This window comes from Oncorhynchus mykiss, chromosome 30 (genome assembly GCF_057628025.1).
Source record: "Oncorhynchus mykiss isolate SJ-2025 chromosome 30, ASM5762802v1, whole genome shotgun sequence".
NCBI classification, from domain to species: Eukaryota; Metazoa; Chordata; class Actinopteri; order Salmoniformes; family Salmonidae; genus Oncorhynchus; species Oncorhynchus mykiss.
In genome coordinates, this window is record NC_143051.1 from 33,401,132 (window position 1) to 33,418,413 (window position 17,282).

Genomic DNA, 17,282 nt, shown 5'->3' on the forward strand with positions numbered 1-17,282 from the left:
GAAAAATACACTCACAAGGAATCTATAAGAAACACTTACTGTAACACCGTTGCATTGCAACATTTTGAAAATCAGGTCAATAGAAACAAATAATAAATCAATAAACTGTTGGGCAAAGAAAATAGTCAAATATAATTATAGAAGAGTGTGAATATGAATAAGCACTTGAAAAAAGCAGACAACCCCAAATGCTCTTCCAAAAATATTGCTACCTTGTCCAGCACTAGATTAGAATATGTGGATTCCTCAACCTGGATCTGTGATGGGGCCCAAAAAGAGGCATAAGCAGTGACAGACAAATCAGATTGTATTTGTCACATTGTACTTCTTAAACAACAGGTATGGAATTGGAGTATCCCTTGGCTCCAATGATGCTAGTACAAACAGTTCACCACCAGCGGGGAAAGAACTCAGGAGGAGGAGAAGGGGGGGAAAGAGTCAAAACGGATAAAATAAAAACTAATTAGGTCGTGAATGGAGGGTCATTTTGAATTTGTTTAATTCATCAGTCACCACTGTAACTCACCCACCTATACGTGAGATATTGTAGCCTACAGGATATCTAAAGTTGTAAAATTATATTTATATATATATATTCAATTTGTTGGTACTTTCCTGGAATAAATGTGTTATATTTGTTGTTATTTCATCAAACATCAAGGCAAACAAGATGTGAAGTCATAATACCATATCATAATCCCACATGAATATGAGTGGCGGCATTCCAGAGCCGAACATCCGGATTCGAACGAAATGGCACGAGCTCCACCGATCATTAACAGACCACAAGCCGATAGCTACCGAAGCTCTCCAGATAATCCCGATTCGTAACACCATTGAAGTCCCTTTCTTTGACGGGTTGGGGGTGAGGGAGAGGGGGAAGATATTAAGAAGAAGAAAACAAACATTTTGTAGAAAACCTTACTTTTTGTACCCCGTAAATCCCATCTGCTGTTTTCGGATCCAAGCCTGTCTGAAAGGTAATTACCAGCAATTCTGATGCATCTATATATATTCAGTTCACTGGTTTTTTATTTCATCGAGAAATTTATGGGTTAAATTTTGCAGTTTTTTCGTTTGCTGGCAGGTTATCTGGTTGTTTTTTATGCATGTCTAACAGCTATATCTAATATGGGTCATTTAGGGCGTGATACCGGTAATGCAGCAGAGACGGGTAGGAGGACAGTAATTACCTTCATCTTCACCTACAAAACATAAAATCTCATGATTATTTTACATGTAGAGAATAGCACTTCCCATAAACAAAGGCTAATAATAGAACATTTGAAACGGGGACAATGACTATTGTTGGGCACCAGGCAGCATTTCATAGGCTATTTATGCTATTTCGAAAGCTTAAACGGCGTCTCTGCACCTTCAGATTCTAGCCTGTATCCTTACAATGAACACCAGAACAGACAATATGAGGAGGGTTCGTTTTTTCTAGGCTATTCTTCTCCCCATCAAAGGTGCAGTTTATTATAGGTCTGGGAATAAAAAAGACAAATCATAAGCCTATTACATTTGATCCACCCTCCCCCTCAATCGTTTATATAATTGATGAACGAATGGTAAGTAGTTGAATGTGAAATTGGTTATTCTTCAATATTTGTTTGACGTCCTGCCCAATGCGTTCATGCGTGGACACCCTGCCAGGACACCCAATCGTTAGGCTACGTAATTAATGGGAACGACAGATGGCAAATTTTGCATAGTCGCTAAGTAAGTGTTTGGTCTGGTCACATACTCAATGTACTGAAGAGAGAATACAGGTTTTTCAATGGCACTTGGTCTTGTGCGAAGGGGTGAACGGGGGACGCGAGAAAGGGAGCCTTTGTGCGCGTGTGATGCGCGCAAAAAAAGAGAGTGCGAGCGTTGCCAAAATCCACATGGATGACAGAAATCGTAGCTGGAACGAGAAGGGGTCTCCCCAGGTCTTCCAAATTCCTCAGTGCAGTATATTCCTCATCATTACCAAAGCTGTGTTTTATCATGTTGGGATAGCCCATACAGCGAAGCGTGACACGCCCTTGTCGCACCACGGGTGTACAGACTGCACACTGTTTTACCGCCGAGCGATAGAAATTGAAAAAAAGATGCCGCGCGCGCGAGTATGTGAGGAAGAGAGACACGGGATGTGAAACTGAAGAGATACAGTTGAAGTCGGAAGTTTACATACACTTTGGTTTGAGTCATTAAAACTCGTTTTTCAACCAACCCACACATTTCGTGTTAACAAACTATAGTTTTGGCAAGTCGGTTAGAACATCTACTTTGTGCATGACACAAGTCATTTTTCCAACAATTGTTTACAGACAGATTATTTCACTTATAATAATTCACTGTATCACAGTTCCAGCGGGTCAGAAGTTTACATATACTAAATTGACTGTGCCTTTAAACAGCTTCACAATTCCAGAAAATGATGTCATGGCTTTAGAAGCTTCTGACAGGCTAATTGACATCATTTGAGTCAATTGGAGGTGTACCTGTGGATGTATTTCAAGGCCTACCTTCAATCTCAGTGCCTCTTTGCTTGACATCATGGGAAAATCAAAAGAACTCAGCCAAGACCTCAGAAAGAAAATTGTAGACCTCCACAAGTCTGGTTCATCCTTGGGAGCTATTTCCAAACATCTGAAGGTACCACGTTCATCTGTACAAACAATAGTACGCAAGTATAAACACCAAGGGACCAGGCAGCCGTCATACCGCTCAGGAAGGAGAAGTGTTCTGTCTCCTAGAGATGAACGTACTTTAGTGCAAAAAGTGCAAATCAATCCCAGAACAACAGCAAAAGACCTTGTGAAGATGCTGGAGGAAACAGGTACAAAAGTATCTATATCCACAGTAAAATGAGTCCTATATCAACATAACCTGAAAGGCCGCTCAGCAAGGAAGAAGCCACTGCTCCAAAAGCACCATAAAAAAGCCAGACTATGGTTCGCAACTGCACATGGGGACAAATATTGTACTTTTTTAAGAAATGTCCTCTGGTCTGATGAAACAAAATAGAACTGTTTGGCCATAATGACCATCGTTATGTTTGGAGGAAAAAGGGGGAGGCTTGCAAGCCGAAGAACACTATCCCAACCGTGAAGCACGGGTGTGGCAGCATCATGCTGTGGAGGTGCTTTGCTGCAGGAGGGACTGGTGCACTTCACAAAATAGATGGCATCATGAGGAGGGCAAAATTATGTGGATATATTGAAGCAACATCTCAAGACATCAGTCAGGAAGTTAAAGCTTGGTCGCAAATGGGTCTTCCAAATGGACAATGACCCCAAGCATACTTCCAAAGTTGTGGCAAAATGGCTTAAGGACAACAAAGTCGAGGTATTGGAGTGGCCATCACAAAGCCCTGACCTCAATCCCATAGAACATTTGTGGGTGTAACGGATGTGAAACGGCTAGCTTAGTTAGCGGTGCGCGCTGAATAGCGTTTCAATCGGTGACGTCACTTGCTCTGAGACCTTGAAGTAGTAGTTCCCCTTGCTCTGCAAGGGCCGCGGCTTTTGTGGAGCGATGGGTAACGATGCTTCGTGGGTGACTGTTGTTGATGTGTGCAGAGGGTCCCTAGTTTGTGCCCGTGTATGGGCGAGGGGACGGTCTAAAGTTATACTGTTACATGGGCAGAACTGAAAAAACGTGTGCGAGCAAGGAGGCCTACAAACCTGACTCAGTTACACCAGCTCTGTCAGGAGGAATGGGCCAAAATTCACCCAACTTATTGTGGGAAGCTTGTGGAAGGCTACCCAAAAAGTTTGAAAGGGTTCTTCAAAGAACCCCTTTTAATGGATCCTCGAATAACCATTTGAGAACCTTTTGGGGTTCATTTTGAGAACCTTTTGGGGTTGAAAAGAACCTTTTGGGGTTCATTTCTGAACTACTTCCCCTCACCTATTATTATAATTAACAATAATAATATGCATAACAATAACAACAATAACACAATATTTTAGTTGTCAGTGTTAATTATGATTTTAGAGGCAAGGCAAAATAAAAAATGTTCAATATGAGGTAAACTCCCAGTAGAGTCCCAAGTCCAATGGGTATATCCTCTGGCGTGTTGATGTTAATGTGTTGATGTTCTCCGTATCCATAGCCAGAATGATTTTGCAGTGCATGGTGATCGCACATGTTTCCTGTTATATTCATCAGAGGTGTAGGGAGGGTGAAGTCTGTGAATCCCCAAAATAGTAATTATACAGATGATTAACAAAACATGCATACGACAGTGTTCATACCTTGGTTTTTGTGGTAGATGTGAATGAAAAAACTGTTTTGATAATGGTATTCATATGCACATCTTGTCCATAATGTAGAGGCCTATGGGATATTTAATGAAGAGGTAAGGGAGGAAGCTGGTGCATGTGATCTGCATAACATACCAATACCAATTGACATACCTTTGTGTGCCTCCTCCTCTATATACCTGAAGACACAGACACAAAAGTGAGCAGTTCAGTCATCTGCACCCAATACAGCTAGCAGTCAACATATTCTTATAGCATACATATTCTTACCTCTTTGTTGATATCCATTGAATTGTGTCCTTTTTCTGTTTTAGAAAGATTTGCACAAATATGAATAGATAGATGGTATCATCATAAAACAATATGAATTTAGATCATACGAGGGACAGACCTTACCTTAAATTGAGTACCTGTGCCTGCTGTCCTTTCAACCTTGAATCCAAATGTTTCATCTGGGCTGTTAGGTTCCTGCAAGAACCCCCACCAACTAAGGAGGTTCCTCAATGAACCCCACCTCCTCATTTGGGCCATTTTCAATCCCAAGAACCCTAAGGTTCTTCAAAGAACTTTGAGGATCTTAGAAGAACCCTTGTTGAACCCCTAGTTTTTAGTGTACTAAATATTACCCATTGGAAACAAATTGCCTTTTCAGCCTGTGCCCCGAATATGAGATGCAAATAGACAGTTCTGTAATTTCTTCATTTATGCCACTGAAAGAGGCAATGCTTATTAAACAGCACTCTGTGTTCTTTCATGGTTGTACACTAGGATCCTTGGAGCCACTTAGATCCTCCCCCTCTCCTACTCCCCATCTCCTGTCGCTGTAGGCAGAATGGTGGCTCAAGCCTAGGCTCATGTCCACTCTAGTCTAATAGTGGTCAGCCTCATCACACAAAAGAGCTGACTAATGCCCTGAGGAACTACACACCACTCCTGTTAATTAACCTCAGGAAATGATGTCATTACCATGGCAGACTCCCAGTTACAGTAGAATTTACTAGGAGTAGATTATTACATTTGAGCTCTGCATGTCCAGATTTAAACTATTCCTTTTAAATGTTTTGTTAATCTCCATACTGTATCTCTACAATTTAGTTAGAAAGGTATTTGTATACTGTGCATGCATGTACAATAATTAAATCCATATTGTGTTTTCAGAGATTCAATCAAGATGAAAACAATTGGTGTTGCCGTGTTTGGAGCCGTGTTCTGCACTGGTAAGCATATTGGCGGGTTAGTCACCAGTGATTTAGGTTGAGAGGCTGAAAGAGCATAAAGAATGTTTGACACAGTCACATGATTATATCAGATTTGATTCAAATGAGTACAAAATGGTTCGAGTCATTTAGTATCTGCTACTTTTTTTTTTCTTTTTTCCCCTCACTAATTTATGGAGGGTTTGATGTTGACAGCAGTTCTATTTTTGCAGTGAGAATGTAGGCCGTTTACATTGCAAACGTTTTGTGATATTTGCCAAGTTTAGTAGTTTCTCATCCAGTAGTACAAATGATTTCTAACTTCTTGAAGGATCTTTGTAAACATTGACAAAGAACGTAAAGAAATGCTAAAATAAACCTATCTTCTACTTTACAGTTCTGACTGCATCCCTGAAAGGTAAAGTCACGCATGATCTACTGATTTTTTTCAGTGACTGTCAAAACCTAAAGATGAAGTGTGAATACCATCAGTAACTTTACCCTGATTCTGACATATTGTTCCTTAAACTCTGCATACCCTTGTCAATCTCTACCTCTTTTACATTCTCTCTCTTCAGTCAAAGAAGAACACAAGATTGCTTTTTTCGGCGAGGATGTGCACATCCCACTCCCATCCCTAGTCAGCACTGATGTTCTGTTCAAGCCCGCCTCCAACCGGACCGCCGAGGTGGTCCTGATGAGGGACGGGCGGGTGGTGGGCCACCGGGCCCAGCTCAACTCCCTCAAGCACCTCATCCTGGAGGATGTGGGGGAGGAGCACGAGGGCATGTACGTGATCAAGAACACCGAGGCGCCTGCCGATGTCAAACACATCATCCTCATCGTCAGGGGTACTGTTCTTCTTCTTGCTGCACAGTTCATTCATCTTCAGCTCTTCTAATTCTTCAAACTTTTCTTCTCAACGTTGCAAATCGACTTGTTTCTATACTTCTTAAAACCACTGTTTATCCAACACATTCACTGTCTAAGGTTGTATCCTAACTCTGCGCCAACTGTGTAACCCTCAGAGGCAGACGTCAATCGAAATGAACGTTTCTTTGCATTATTGACGTAGTTGCATTTGGTCTGCAATCGATTACGATCATTGTTCTGATGCGAATGCAACTGTATAGGAAGAAAATACTCCCAAAGAGCCCTGAGTGATAGTGCTGTGCTGTTGTGTGCTCTCTGGCAGATTGCGCGCTGGAGCAGGTGGTCAAGTACGGTGAGACATACCACATCCCACTCAGTGACATCTTGGGCCCTATCACCCTGGAGTTCAGGTCCAGTCAAGCTCAGGCCAATCAGACCACGGAGCCCCCGGCAGTGGTATTGCTCAACCAGACTTCCACCCCCCCAGAGGAGTACAAGGGTCGTCTGAGTGTGTCCGAGAAAAGGGTGACTCTAGGCATGGTGCGGGGGACAGACGAGGGAAGCTTCACAGTACTGGACCGCGATGGGAAAGTCAGGGGGAGGTCATGCCTGAACGTGAAAGGTGAGATGAGGAAGACCACAGTCCGAGAGGCAGTGGTCAATGTCCGAGAGGCAGTGGGCAATGTCAGAGGGAGATAATGCTTGATCTAGGGGGTTTGAAATTGTGGTTAGTGGTGTGGGTAAAATAGGATTGACAAAGCTTGAAGACACAAGTCAAAATAAGAGCAACCAGAATTATTTGACAAACTTTTCTCTTTCCACTTTGTTCCAAAGAGCACCAGAACTTCGTCCACCTATCATATGGCAGTACTTTGAAGATCAACCTGTTTGTGGACCACACCAAAGTCAACCTCATGTACACTCCAGACTGGGACCGGAAGGACCGGGTCATACTAGAGCAAGGAGAGCTGGTGGTGCCGTTGGACCCTTCACTGGACGGCAGGCTGACTGTAGAAGGCTCCGTGTGCATTCTGGAGAGGGTCCGGGTTAGTGACATGGGCCTCTTCAGAGTGACAGACCTGTTGGGGTTCCCTGTGACCAACATCTACCTGGAGGTGGAAGGTAAACCGTGGGTCAGGGAGGAGACTAGGGCTTTAACATATAGATCCATCTATCACCTCTATTAATGTTCTTTCCTTTCCCTTTCTTCTTCTTGTCATCGATGGCACTGTATATTTCACTCTCTTGTTTTGATGTTGTAACGCTCCACATTCGCCTCTCATCCATCTTTCCTCTTTTCTTTGTGTTCCTTTCTGCCTGCTTGTCTTTCTCATATCTTCCTTATCATATTCCTGTCAATCCTCTACCCTTATGTCTTTCCTTTCTCCATCCTCTCTCTCTTCTTTCCTCTCTCTTTTAGCCTATAAGTTACCCACGCTGTATGTTGCAATCCTCTCCTTACTGGGCTTCCTGGTCCTCCTCTTGCTGGTGTGTCTGCTCTCCTGCCTGATAAATGTGCGCCGTCGGGCGGAGAAGGCGCGGCAAATTGCCCTCATCGCCCAGCAGGCGGGCAAGGGGGATGGAGATGCATTCGTCAAGGTAACTCACCCTAACGCCTCCTCAACGGGGGGGGGGAAAACATTAAGACACCATGATCCAACCCCTGTACTATAGTTAAACAGCATCTGCTTTATCATATATGTATGCTATTCTCACGTCGAAACACTTCATTTACAAACAATTATCGGCCATTTTCATGTATTTTGGAACCCTGTTACAATGATTCCAGGCCTAATATACTCGTAGACCATCGCACACTGCGACAATGGCTCAGTATGATTCCAAAATGATAACGCCATATTCCTATTACACAAGTCGCAGATTGCAAAGTGATAGTGAGACATTTTACAAAATGACCTATTGGCTTCCTTACCCTGTAAGCAGTCTATGGACAAGGTATGACAGCAACCCATGCTTTGGTTTGGTTGAACTTTTTTAGCATTTGTGGCACAAACCCAATGCAAGTCAATGGGAACAACATTAGTATTTTCCGCTCTTCATGTCCCATCCATCCTAAAGTATCTTCAAATTGGTTTTGAAAATGAATGTAGTTACTCAGAGATGATTTGGACATGAAGCGGGAAAATTGTAATGTTGTACCCATTGACTTGCATTGGATTTGTGCCACAAATGCTAAAAAAGTTCAACCAAACCAAAGCATGGGTTGCTGTCATACCTTGTCCATAGACTGCTTACAGGGTAAGGTAACCAGTACGGGGTTTTGTAAAATGTTGCACTATCCTTTTAAGTATGGTCAACGAAAGATGCCAGTGTACATCTAACTGTATTTGTGTGTGTTTGTGTGCACCTTTGCCTGTCCCGCTCTCTTTTCCTCCAGCAGTGTGCGTTCCTGTGTTCGTCTTTAGTCTTGACATATAAACCTCCGATAATTAGCTTTAATTAGACTTCAGGTCCTAATTTACTTTGATTAATTTGCTGGAATTCACCAAGGAACGAAACCGGTCTGCCCAATGTCGGCTTCCTGCATGTGTGGTGCTTTGAATCACACAAAATGAGATCACCCATATATCATCAGTCATCACTCTCTCCTTATGGCAGATTCCATCATAGTTGTACTTTCAAGTGTTTTGTCTGCAGCCCACAGTGTTGCCATTGTCCACCCGTCATCTCAATCTCAATTGGTCCACACAATAGATGTCGGCCTAATTACAAATTGGGGGTAAAATCTAGTTAACGTTTTGCCTTTGCGTTACGTTTCTCCCTCTTAAAGGAGCCTCCGACGGAGCCTCTGCTTGGTGAGAGAACTGTGTTCTGGCTTCATTCCGTAGTGTTAAGTGGATGAATCTGTATTGGTGTTTGTACTAACGCTCAGGGGATGGTCATAGCGTCACTACGCTGTGTGGGCCTCCTACCACCGTCAGTGATTATTTGTCTGTGCCATCCATTCCTCACCCCTCCCTCCTTTCGCCAAATCTCCAAACGGACAAATAACTGCAGCAGTTACTTATTCATGATAACTGCAGTCCTAGCCTCAGTGCAAATAAGCATACAGATGCAGCCGTCCAATACGATTCAGCTATTCTCAAGCACACATGCACATGTATTGTTGTTGGAGGCGGAGTTACAAGGTAAACATGTATTTATGTGTATGTGTGAGTATGTGCTGATGTGTGTGTGTGTGTGTGTATTTATTTGCTGTGCATTTGTCTAAGATCGGGGCAGTAGCGATTAACATATTAATTGGGATGGTGATACTGGACTAGATCTACCACTTGTTTTCTTGATTATATGCTGTGGTACGTTGTGAATTGCAGGATTTTTACACGTAGTTAGTAGCACACATACAGCACATGCAGAGTACACAGACATAATGTGGGATTAGGCTGTATAGTACACTGGATTAAGTTGCCACCTGGACTAAGATTATCACAGCCGTACACTCTGGTATAATAGCAATTAGTGTTCTCTAGTATTGGAATACTGTGGAGTGAGTGTATAGACCTACACATTAATTACTGCATCAAGAGCATCGTGCATTGGATGGGTTTCCTGGACACAGATTACTCCTGGTCTAAAATGCATGCTCAATGGAGAATCTCTGTTGAGGGTGATTTTTAGTCCAGTTACTGTCTTAATCTGGGTTTGGGAAGCCGGGCCAATTCAAGCACTGTAGTAATTATTCAAAGTTCGCGGCACTGTACATCCATGTAAGATCTTATTCTTGATTACAATTATTATTATTATTATTATTATTGCTTAATCAGCTACTAGCCCAACATAATTTGTGTCAAAGGTGTGCCGTTTCTATGTTTGTTCGTCTTTGTCTGTGTCTATGTGTGTGTCGGTGTAATTTGTGTACACCTGATGCTATAAATTTTTGTGTTTGAGCGTGGTGTACCGTAGATAATTGACATGTATTGAATATATTGTGACATGATGTGAGGGGCCTCTACTGTTCTAAGGTGTTCCCTCTGGAGGTTTAGACAAAACTATTCAAATGCAGCGAGGCTTCATGTCCCACTTCATTATGGATTTAGCCATAGATTTCTGGAGACTAAGCGACAAACCTGGACAGCTTGTCTGATTGGCTTTGCGGTCGCAACAGCAGTTTCCGGCGTGTTCCGACATGAAAATCGATTGATCTACCTCAATCTGTCTCCTGACGCACTCTAGTATGCGATTCCCTGTCCCTCAAGAACGATGGTTCCCTGAAGCCTTTCCCTCTAAACTTCCAGGGTGTTATTTTCGAGCCAACAACTCCAGTCTCTCAATGTGTCACTATATATACACCCGATGATCTTATAAATCCATATAAGAGCTTTGCGTGCAGTACATGTGCTTTTTGTGTGCCAACTCCTATTTACCCGTATGTATTCGTTATGACTCGCAGCGTACATGGTGAAGTGAACCTGTGATTGCTACTGTAATGTGCTTGCCGCGGCTTCCTGCTAAAATACGACCCTCGTGTGTTGTCGTCGGTAGGTTGTTCAAGAGGCCTATACACGGTTCGCTGAGGAATCCACTTTGACGTCTACGTGGGACAACAGCAATGCTACAGAGAGCACGGAGGTCACCATTAAGGTAAGCAGGGCTCAGGGACACATAATGTGGTGGGAAGTGGTCTATCGGTGAGCATGTTAAGGTGCAAGAGGAAAACACATCCCACCATTATAATTGCAGATGTTCTAACTGTAGATGAACAAACAGAAATGCTGGGGTAATGTGTCTATAAGAGTCTGAAAATAACCAGTCTCCACGCCAAGCAGTACCTAGACTACATTTGCAGACACATACGAAATGAATTATTCATGTTCCACGTTACTTTCCTCCCACAGGGTCTGGAGGTATCCAAAGCAGGTCGCTACCACACTCTCTCCTCGGACAAGAACTTCCTGGAGATGAGCGACTCGGGGGTAGAGTTCAACTCCTCCACCCTCCCGTTGGACAGCGAATGTGAGACGGACGTGCCCCAGACCTTCACCTCCCACAAGCTGCTCCTCAACAACTCTGACAGCGTGGCCGCCACCATCATCCCCGAGGGAGACCAGAGTGCCAACCGGACCCCCGACTCGGCCATGAGCCCCAGCTACGTGACCCAGGCCCGGTCTGAGGCCGACGCCCCTGAAGAAGACCTGATGGGTGTCACCACGCCAGAAAGGGCATCCAGTGGCGCCGAGCTGTCTGCAGCACTTGAGGCAGCCGATAACGCTATCAGCCCGTCAGTTCCCAATGCCACTGCAGAGAGCACCACCACCTGAGCACAAAACCACCGGACACCCTGACAATCTTTACTCTTCAGCCTCAATTACTCCCCCCCCCCCCCCTCACGCAGACATAACCCAAATCCCGATCACTGCTTTTATAAACTAAAACTACACAAAAATGCTTGGTGTAAAAATTGCCAGTCTAAATGCACTCGACTTAATCTCTAAAGAAAAAATACAAGACCCTAGCTCATTAGAATATATTGATTCTGTGCATACAGGAAATGCATGTGTAACAGAGTTAAGAACGTACCGTAAGCTCACTCCACAGCTAGCTTGAAATGTCGCGGATGGAGCCATCCAATTGATACCTTTTGGGAGGCTCAACACATTGGAACGATGTCACGCAGGGCGGTCACGTGTGTTGCGAAGCAGAGGATCACTGGTTCGAGCCCAGTATGGGGTAGTCGGACAGTGGAGGAAGCTAAGCTGTTAGCAGCAGACTGACCCCTGTTACACGTGCATTTAAATTAGACTTAAAAGCCAGGATTTAGCCTTAGCTGGCCCAAGAGGCAATTTATAGTATTGATGACTGCATAGTGCATGCATGCCTCTTTGGCCTAAGAACCAGAGACAAAGATAATATCTAAGATAACTTGGTGGACTAAGGGAAAAGGCATTATGATGATTCATGAAAATACATTAAGAGTACCATGCAGCCCAAAAGGAATGAGTGCACTTTTTTTTATACCCCTGTAAAAATGAATCCCAGAATTCTTCCAATGACAAAAATGTAAACATTTTTGACAGAGCGAAAATATATTTGATCTATATTTCTTATTAGCATTGAATGCTCTTACCACCAGTACTGTATGTGGGGACATAGACATAGCAGCTGTATGTGGGGACATAGACATAGCAGCTGTATGTGGGGACATAGACATAGCAGCTGTATGTGGGGACATAGACATAGCAGCTGTATGTGGGGACATAGACATAGCAGCTGTATGTGGGGACATAGACATAGCAGCTGTATGTGGGGACATAGACATAGCAGCTGTATGTGGGGACATAGACATAGCAGCTGTATGTGGGGACATAGACATAGCAGCTGTATGTGGGGACATAGACATAGCAGCAAATTATATGATATATGGTAATAGACCAAATTCATTCTACAAATAACATTGTAATACTAGATTAACAAGACCAATAAAGACAACTTTATTTTTTAATACATCTCGGTAAAAAAAATGCTTCTGACAAACATAAACCCAGAGTATCTGACATAGGCCTATACCGCTACAATTTCATTACATCCAGAGAGACACTATTAACAGAAAGTACAGGCATGGCATTAGGCTTTGGCACCAACTCAGAGAAAGCGCTTGTCTCAGCATATAGCCTCTATAGAATAGCAGAGTTGGAGAGCTAAAACCCCCAAGATCTTCTTACATCATTCTTGCTAACTGACACAAGCTAGTAGATTGAATAACACCATGCTATGCAAGAAAGCTAGTAGTGTCCCTGAGCATGTAACAAGGTGTCCAATCTCTGCCACTTTTGATGACATAATCCCAGCACAGTAAATGTTTACTACATCCCTCATCTTGCAAAACAAATGACCTGGAACTAATACAACGGGAACTTCACATCAGGTCATTCTAAACCCCTCCACATCACGTTTCTCATTAGAACCCCAGCCACTGCAGAACAAGCCTTGGAACAGAGACTTCTAGAACTTCTCTGACAGATGGGACATGACAATGATCCCTTTGGAAGGGACCTGAACGTTTGGATCGCTGCCCTTTAATAAAGGCAAGTAAGTAAGGCAGACCTATGGAGAAGGAATTACATGCATGATGTCCTTTTTTCCTTCCTATTTTGCCTGACTCCATGGCCCTGTTAGCCAAAAGGAACTGAACGCTGAATTGATAAATGCTAACAATTAAGCCAACTTACTTTCCTGACAGACTGAAAACACTGCTTACTGAGTGAGACTGGAGCGCCAACAAAGCCAGCAAGTTATTAAGATTCAATGTATTTGCTGCTGCATTCATCACTGTCTTTATGGGGGAAGGTTTTTATGCATTCTCTTTTAACACAATATACATTGCCAGAGTCACTTATTTGAACCACACATCCCACCCAGAACCTCTAAACGAAGAACAGTAGCTGCTTCATCTCAATTCAGTGCAGCATCTTTTGCAAACGCGTTGTATTCCAGATAGGCGAGGATGAATGACTAGACTACAATGACGCGGCAAAGTCACAATGCAGAATAGAACATCATTCTTATCCAGCATCGGGATTGCCGAACTGCTTAAATTTCGTGATGATTGTATTGTCTTAAGTTCTATTCGAGTTGTAACCCAGATCTATTCGATCTGTTCAGTCTGAACAGGAAAAACACAGAACCGTTCGCCGACCATTCAGATAACATCAGTCCATTTGCTGCAAATATACATTACAAAGACATCCACCCTCAGTCCATTTGCTTCAGAAACAGTATATTATTACATCCATTACAACATCTGACAAACCATTCCACTAAGGCCTCCCATTGGTTTCAACTCTAGTCCAATCAGGTTCTGCATACTATTAACGAAGGCATTATATTCTGTATGTCGATAATAGGTGGGTGTATAGCTGACCATGTTAAAAATGTCAAAGCAAAGGTAATGAAGGGGTGTAACAGTCCCAGGCATTCTGGGACATGGTGTAGTTGTTGGTGGGGGACAGCATCTGCTAGCAATATCGCTGCCTCGTATTGTAACCGATTTAGGATGTCCGTGAGAGGAACTCAAGAGAGTAAGTCAAACATGATTGGTGTCAGAAAGAAAAAGCACAAATATAATTACATGACAAAAAGTCCCCGTGTAACAAAAACATTTTTAAATGTTTTTTTATTTTATTGCAGCTGTTGTAAATAATACCTGCAAAATACAAGTATAATTCTACTTTGCTTTTTTGTTTAAAATGAAGGTTTAATTGTTTTGCAACATAAGAATACTGGACAGCATAAATATCTTATGTATAAATGAATCATATCTGATGTAGCTACTTGATTGTTGATATTCTATCGGCTATTATCTTGGTTTTGTGGAGTATTACAATTTTATAGATGTGTGTTAAATTGGTGCTGAATTTGCACTGATTAGATTAGGATGGATAACAACGTTGACTAAAGACAATGTAAAAGCCACCTAATCTTTAAAGCTATCCCTTCCATATCAGGTAACAAGCTACTGAATCCATGGTCTGGGGAGGTATATTTGACCCATTCCTATTTTAGCTAATTGACTTCTGATTGGATCTTGAGCAATATCCGTGCTGTAGCACCAACATTATTATTATATTTTTTAACTGGGTAAAAAAAAAAGTATATCTACAATTCATTCACACATACTATACCTTACAAACATTACCCAAAGCTCACTTTCAAGCACCCTTGTATATAGCCTAGATATATTGCATGTGCATCGCCAATACTGTTTCTTACTGCAAAGTTATGCAACATTTTATATCCCTGAATTGCGTCTTTTATCCTTTCACTAAGTTCACAGTAGATAGATACTGATACACATAATATATGAGATGCCTTAGACTGAGTGGCTGAGAAGACGTAATAGCAGTAAAATGCCTATTTTTCTGTCTCCCGTTCTCTTCCGCTCTCTGTTGCATCACATATCATCTACCTATCACGCGATAGTATCAGCACCTGAGAATGTTTTTGGAAAAATGCTTGACGCGCTTGAACATTTCGTCAGAACTCGTAGTATCACGACTATAACTAATATTTTTGTTCTTCTTATGCAGATAACTGCTGTCATAGCTGTAGTATTCCCAAGAGCTACTGCTGCATGCTGACCTGTATATTGCCTGTGAGACAGCAGGAATACTGTACCATTTAAATTGCACTGTAGGTCCTATCCTGTTGGTGTCTGTTCATGCAGTCAATGAGGTATTCTCAAATGTCAATATTACTATGGCTAAGACTGGAATAATGTACACCTCGACCCGCAAAAGCCATGACAAAATCAGCTCTGCAATTTTCAAGTGTACCAGTTTCTTTCTTTTTTTTAGGTTCATTTGAATGGGTAGTTTATTACTATGATGTGACGACGTAGGAAAGGTTTCTCTTGAAAAAACATTAAGAAGAAAGGGAGAAAACTCGTCGGAATGCTAGAAAGAGAGGTCAAGTTTTTTGTAGACCTGCACCTGCATTAAATTCTATTTTCTTAATATTGATGTCAGCCTACATGGTATGCAAGCAAATGGTCACCCAGTAAAGTCTTGGGGTGACTTTATGCTATATACAGGAAAAGAATGTGTGATTTTGACGACAAAGTTTGACCATTCATTATTGAGCCTACCATGTATGTGCATCCTTTAAACAAGACTCAGTAGTATTTAGTATTCAGCAATATATGTCCAGTTTACCTACTTCAGGGTTGAGTTCACTAGCCCGAAGTACATAGTTGAAATCAGCTGAATGATTTACCTACCTGGCAGGTTTATTTCAGATCCCTTGGTGGGAAAATGTCAGATATATTCAGGAAAACTGCTTCTGCAAATTAAACAATGCATGCTAACCTTGGTTGTTATTATTGCATTTGATTGTTTTGTTTAATTTAAAATGAATGACTTTCCAAACTTGTCTGTTAGGTTTAAGTCCAGAATTCTTACTGTTGGTTCCCTAGCTATATTATCATTGACTTTTATAATACTTCGCTATCATGTAGAAACAACTATGCCCTTGTATGCTATAATTAACAATTTATAAAATGTAATACTTTTGGCATCATGCACATAATTGTTTTTATACGTTGTTTTTTTCTGTAATGAATGAGCAATATCCATTAAAGGATTTTGAAGAGATAGCAATGGAAAAGGATGCCATTATCGTGTCTTGTGTCAGTGCCTTGTCTGCAATATACTCTTCCAATATAAGGACCAAAAATATTAAGCTGAGGTAAACTCACTAGGGAACCTTGGTGTAGCAGGATTGGGAAAGTCATTTCCATAATGAAGTCAAATTCTGGAAGTGAATCGAGTTTCCTCCTGTAATGTGCAGACATATGGCCTACTGCAGGTGTAGCTACAGATTGTAACACCAGATGATTTTTGTTGTCTATTACTGGACGTTACAGGTTTGCCTACATACAAAACTATACCAACAATTTTTTCGATTAACCTGCATTTGGCGATACTGTCTTCATTCTCGATTCAGGAAAACAGGTATCTTATAAATGTCAGTGTCCAGTTGCAGGTGGTTCTACAAACACCAGAGAAAACTCAAATAGTAAATCCATGATTTGTATCGAGTGAGATATGCCTCTTGCATGTATCTTTATTTTACTTGCACTGTCGCCTAGAAACTACTAGTTCCGGCAAAGATGCGTGGCAGCTAAGATGGTGAGGAACCTTTCTTAGTTTTCTTTTATTTTTTGTAGAACCACCTGCAACTGGACAGGGACATTTATTTTTTTCAGAATAGAGAACGACGAGAGTGGGCCTATCGCCAAATGCAGGTTAGTTGAAAGATCTATGGAGCAGTTTTGTATAGGAAAACCAGTAACATTTAGTAATGGAAACCAAAAATCTTTGGTTATATAACATTATCTGGTGTAGTAGGCCTACAATCTGTAGTTACAGCAGGTGCTGCAGTGCACTGTTCTAACTAACTAAACTAACTAACTAAACTAACTAAAAGTTTCATATGAAGTAGC

At 41.9% G+C, this 17,282-nt stretch overlaps 1 protein-coding gene across 1 annotated transcript; it reads left to right on the top strand.

Annotated features, from left to right (window-relative positions):
- The first annotated feature begins 760 nt into the window (after window positions 1–760).
- Window positions 761–16,457, top strand: LOC110488362 (uncharacterized). Its single transcript, XM_036970907.2, has 9 exons — window positions 761–980; window positions 5,415–5,473; window positions 5,850–5,870; window positions 6,031–6,303; window positions 6,648–6,947; window positions 7,160–7,447; window positions 7,746–7,924; window positions 10,829–10,927; window positions 11,182–16,457. The coding sequence occupies exons 2-9, from the start codon at window positions 5,428–5,430 to the stop codon at window positions 11,602–11,604; spliced, it is 1,629 nt and encodes a 542-aa protein (XP_036826802.2). The 5' UTR covers window positions 761–980; window positions 5,415–5,427; the 3' UTR covers window positions 11,605–16,457.
- Window positions 16,458–17,282: the final 825 nt, after the last annotated feature.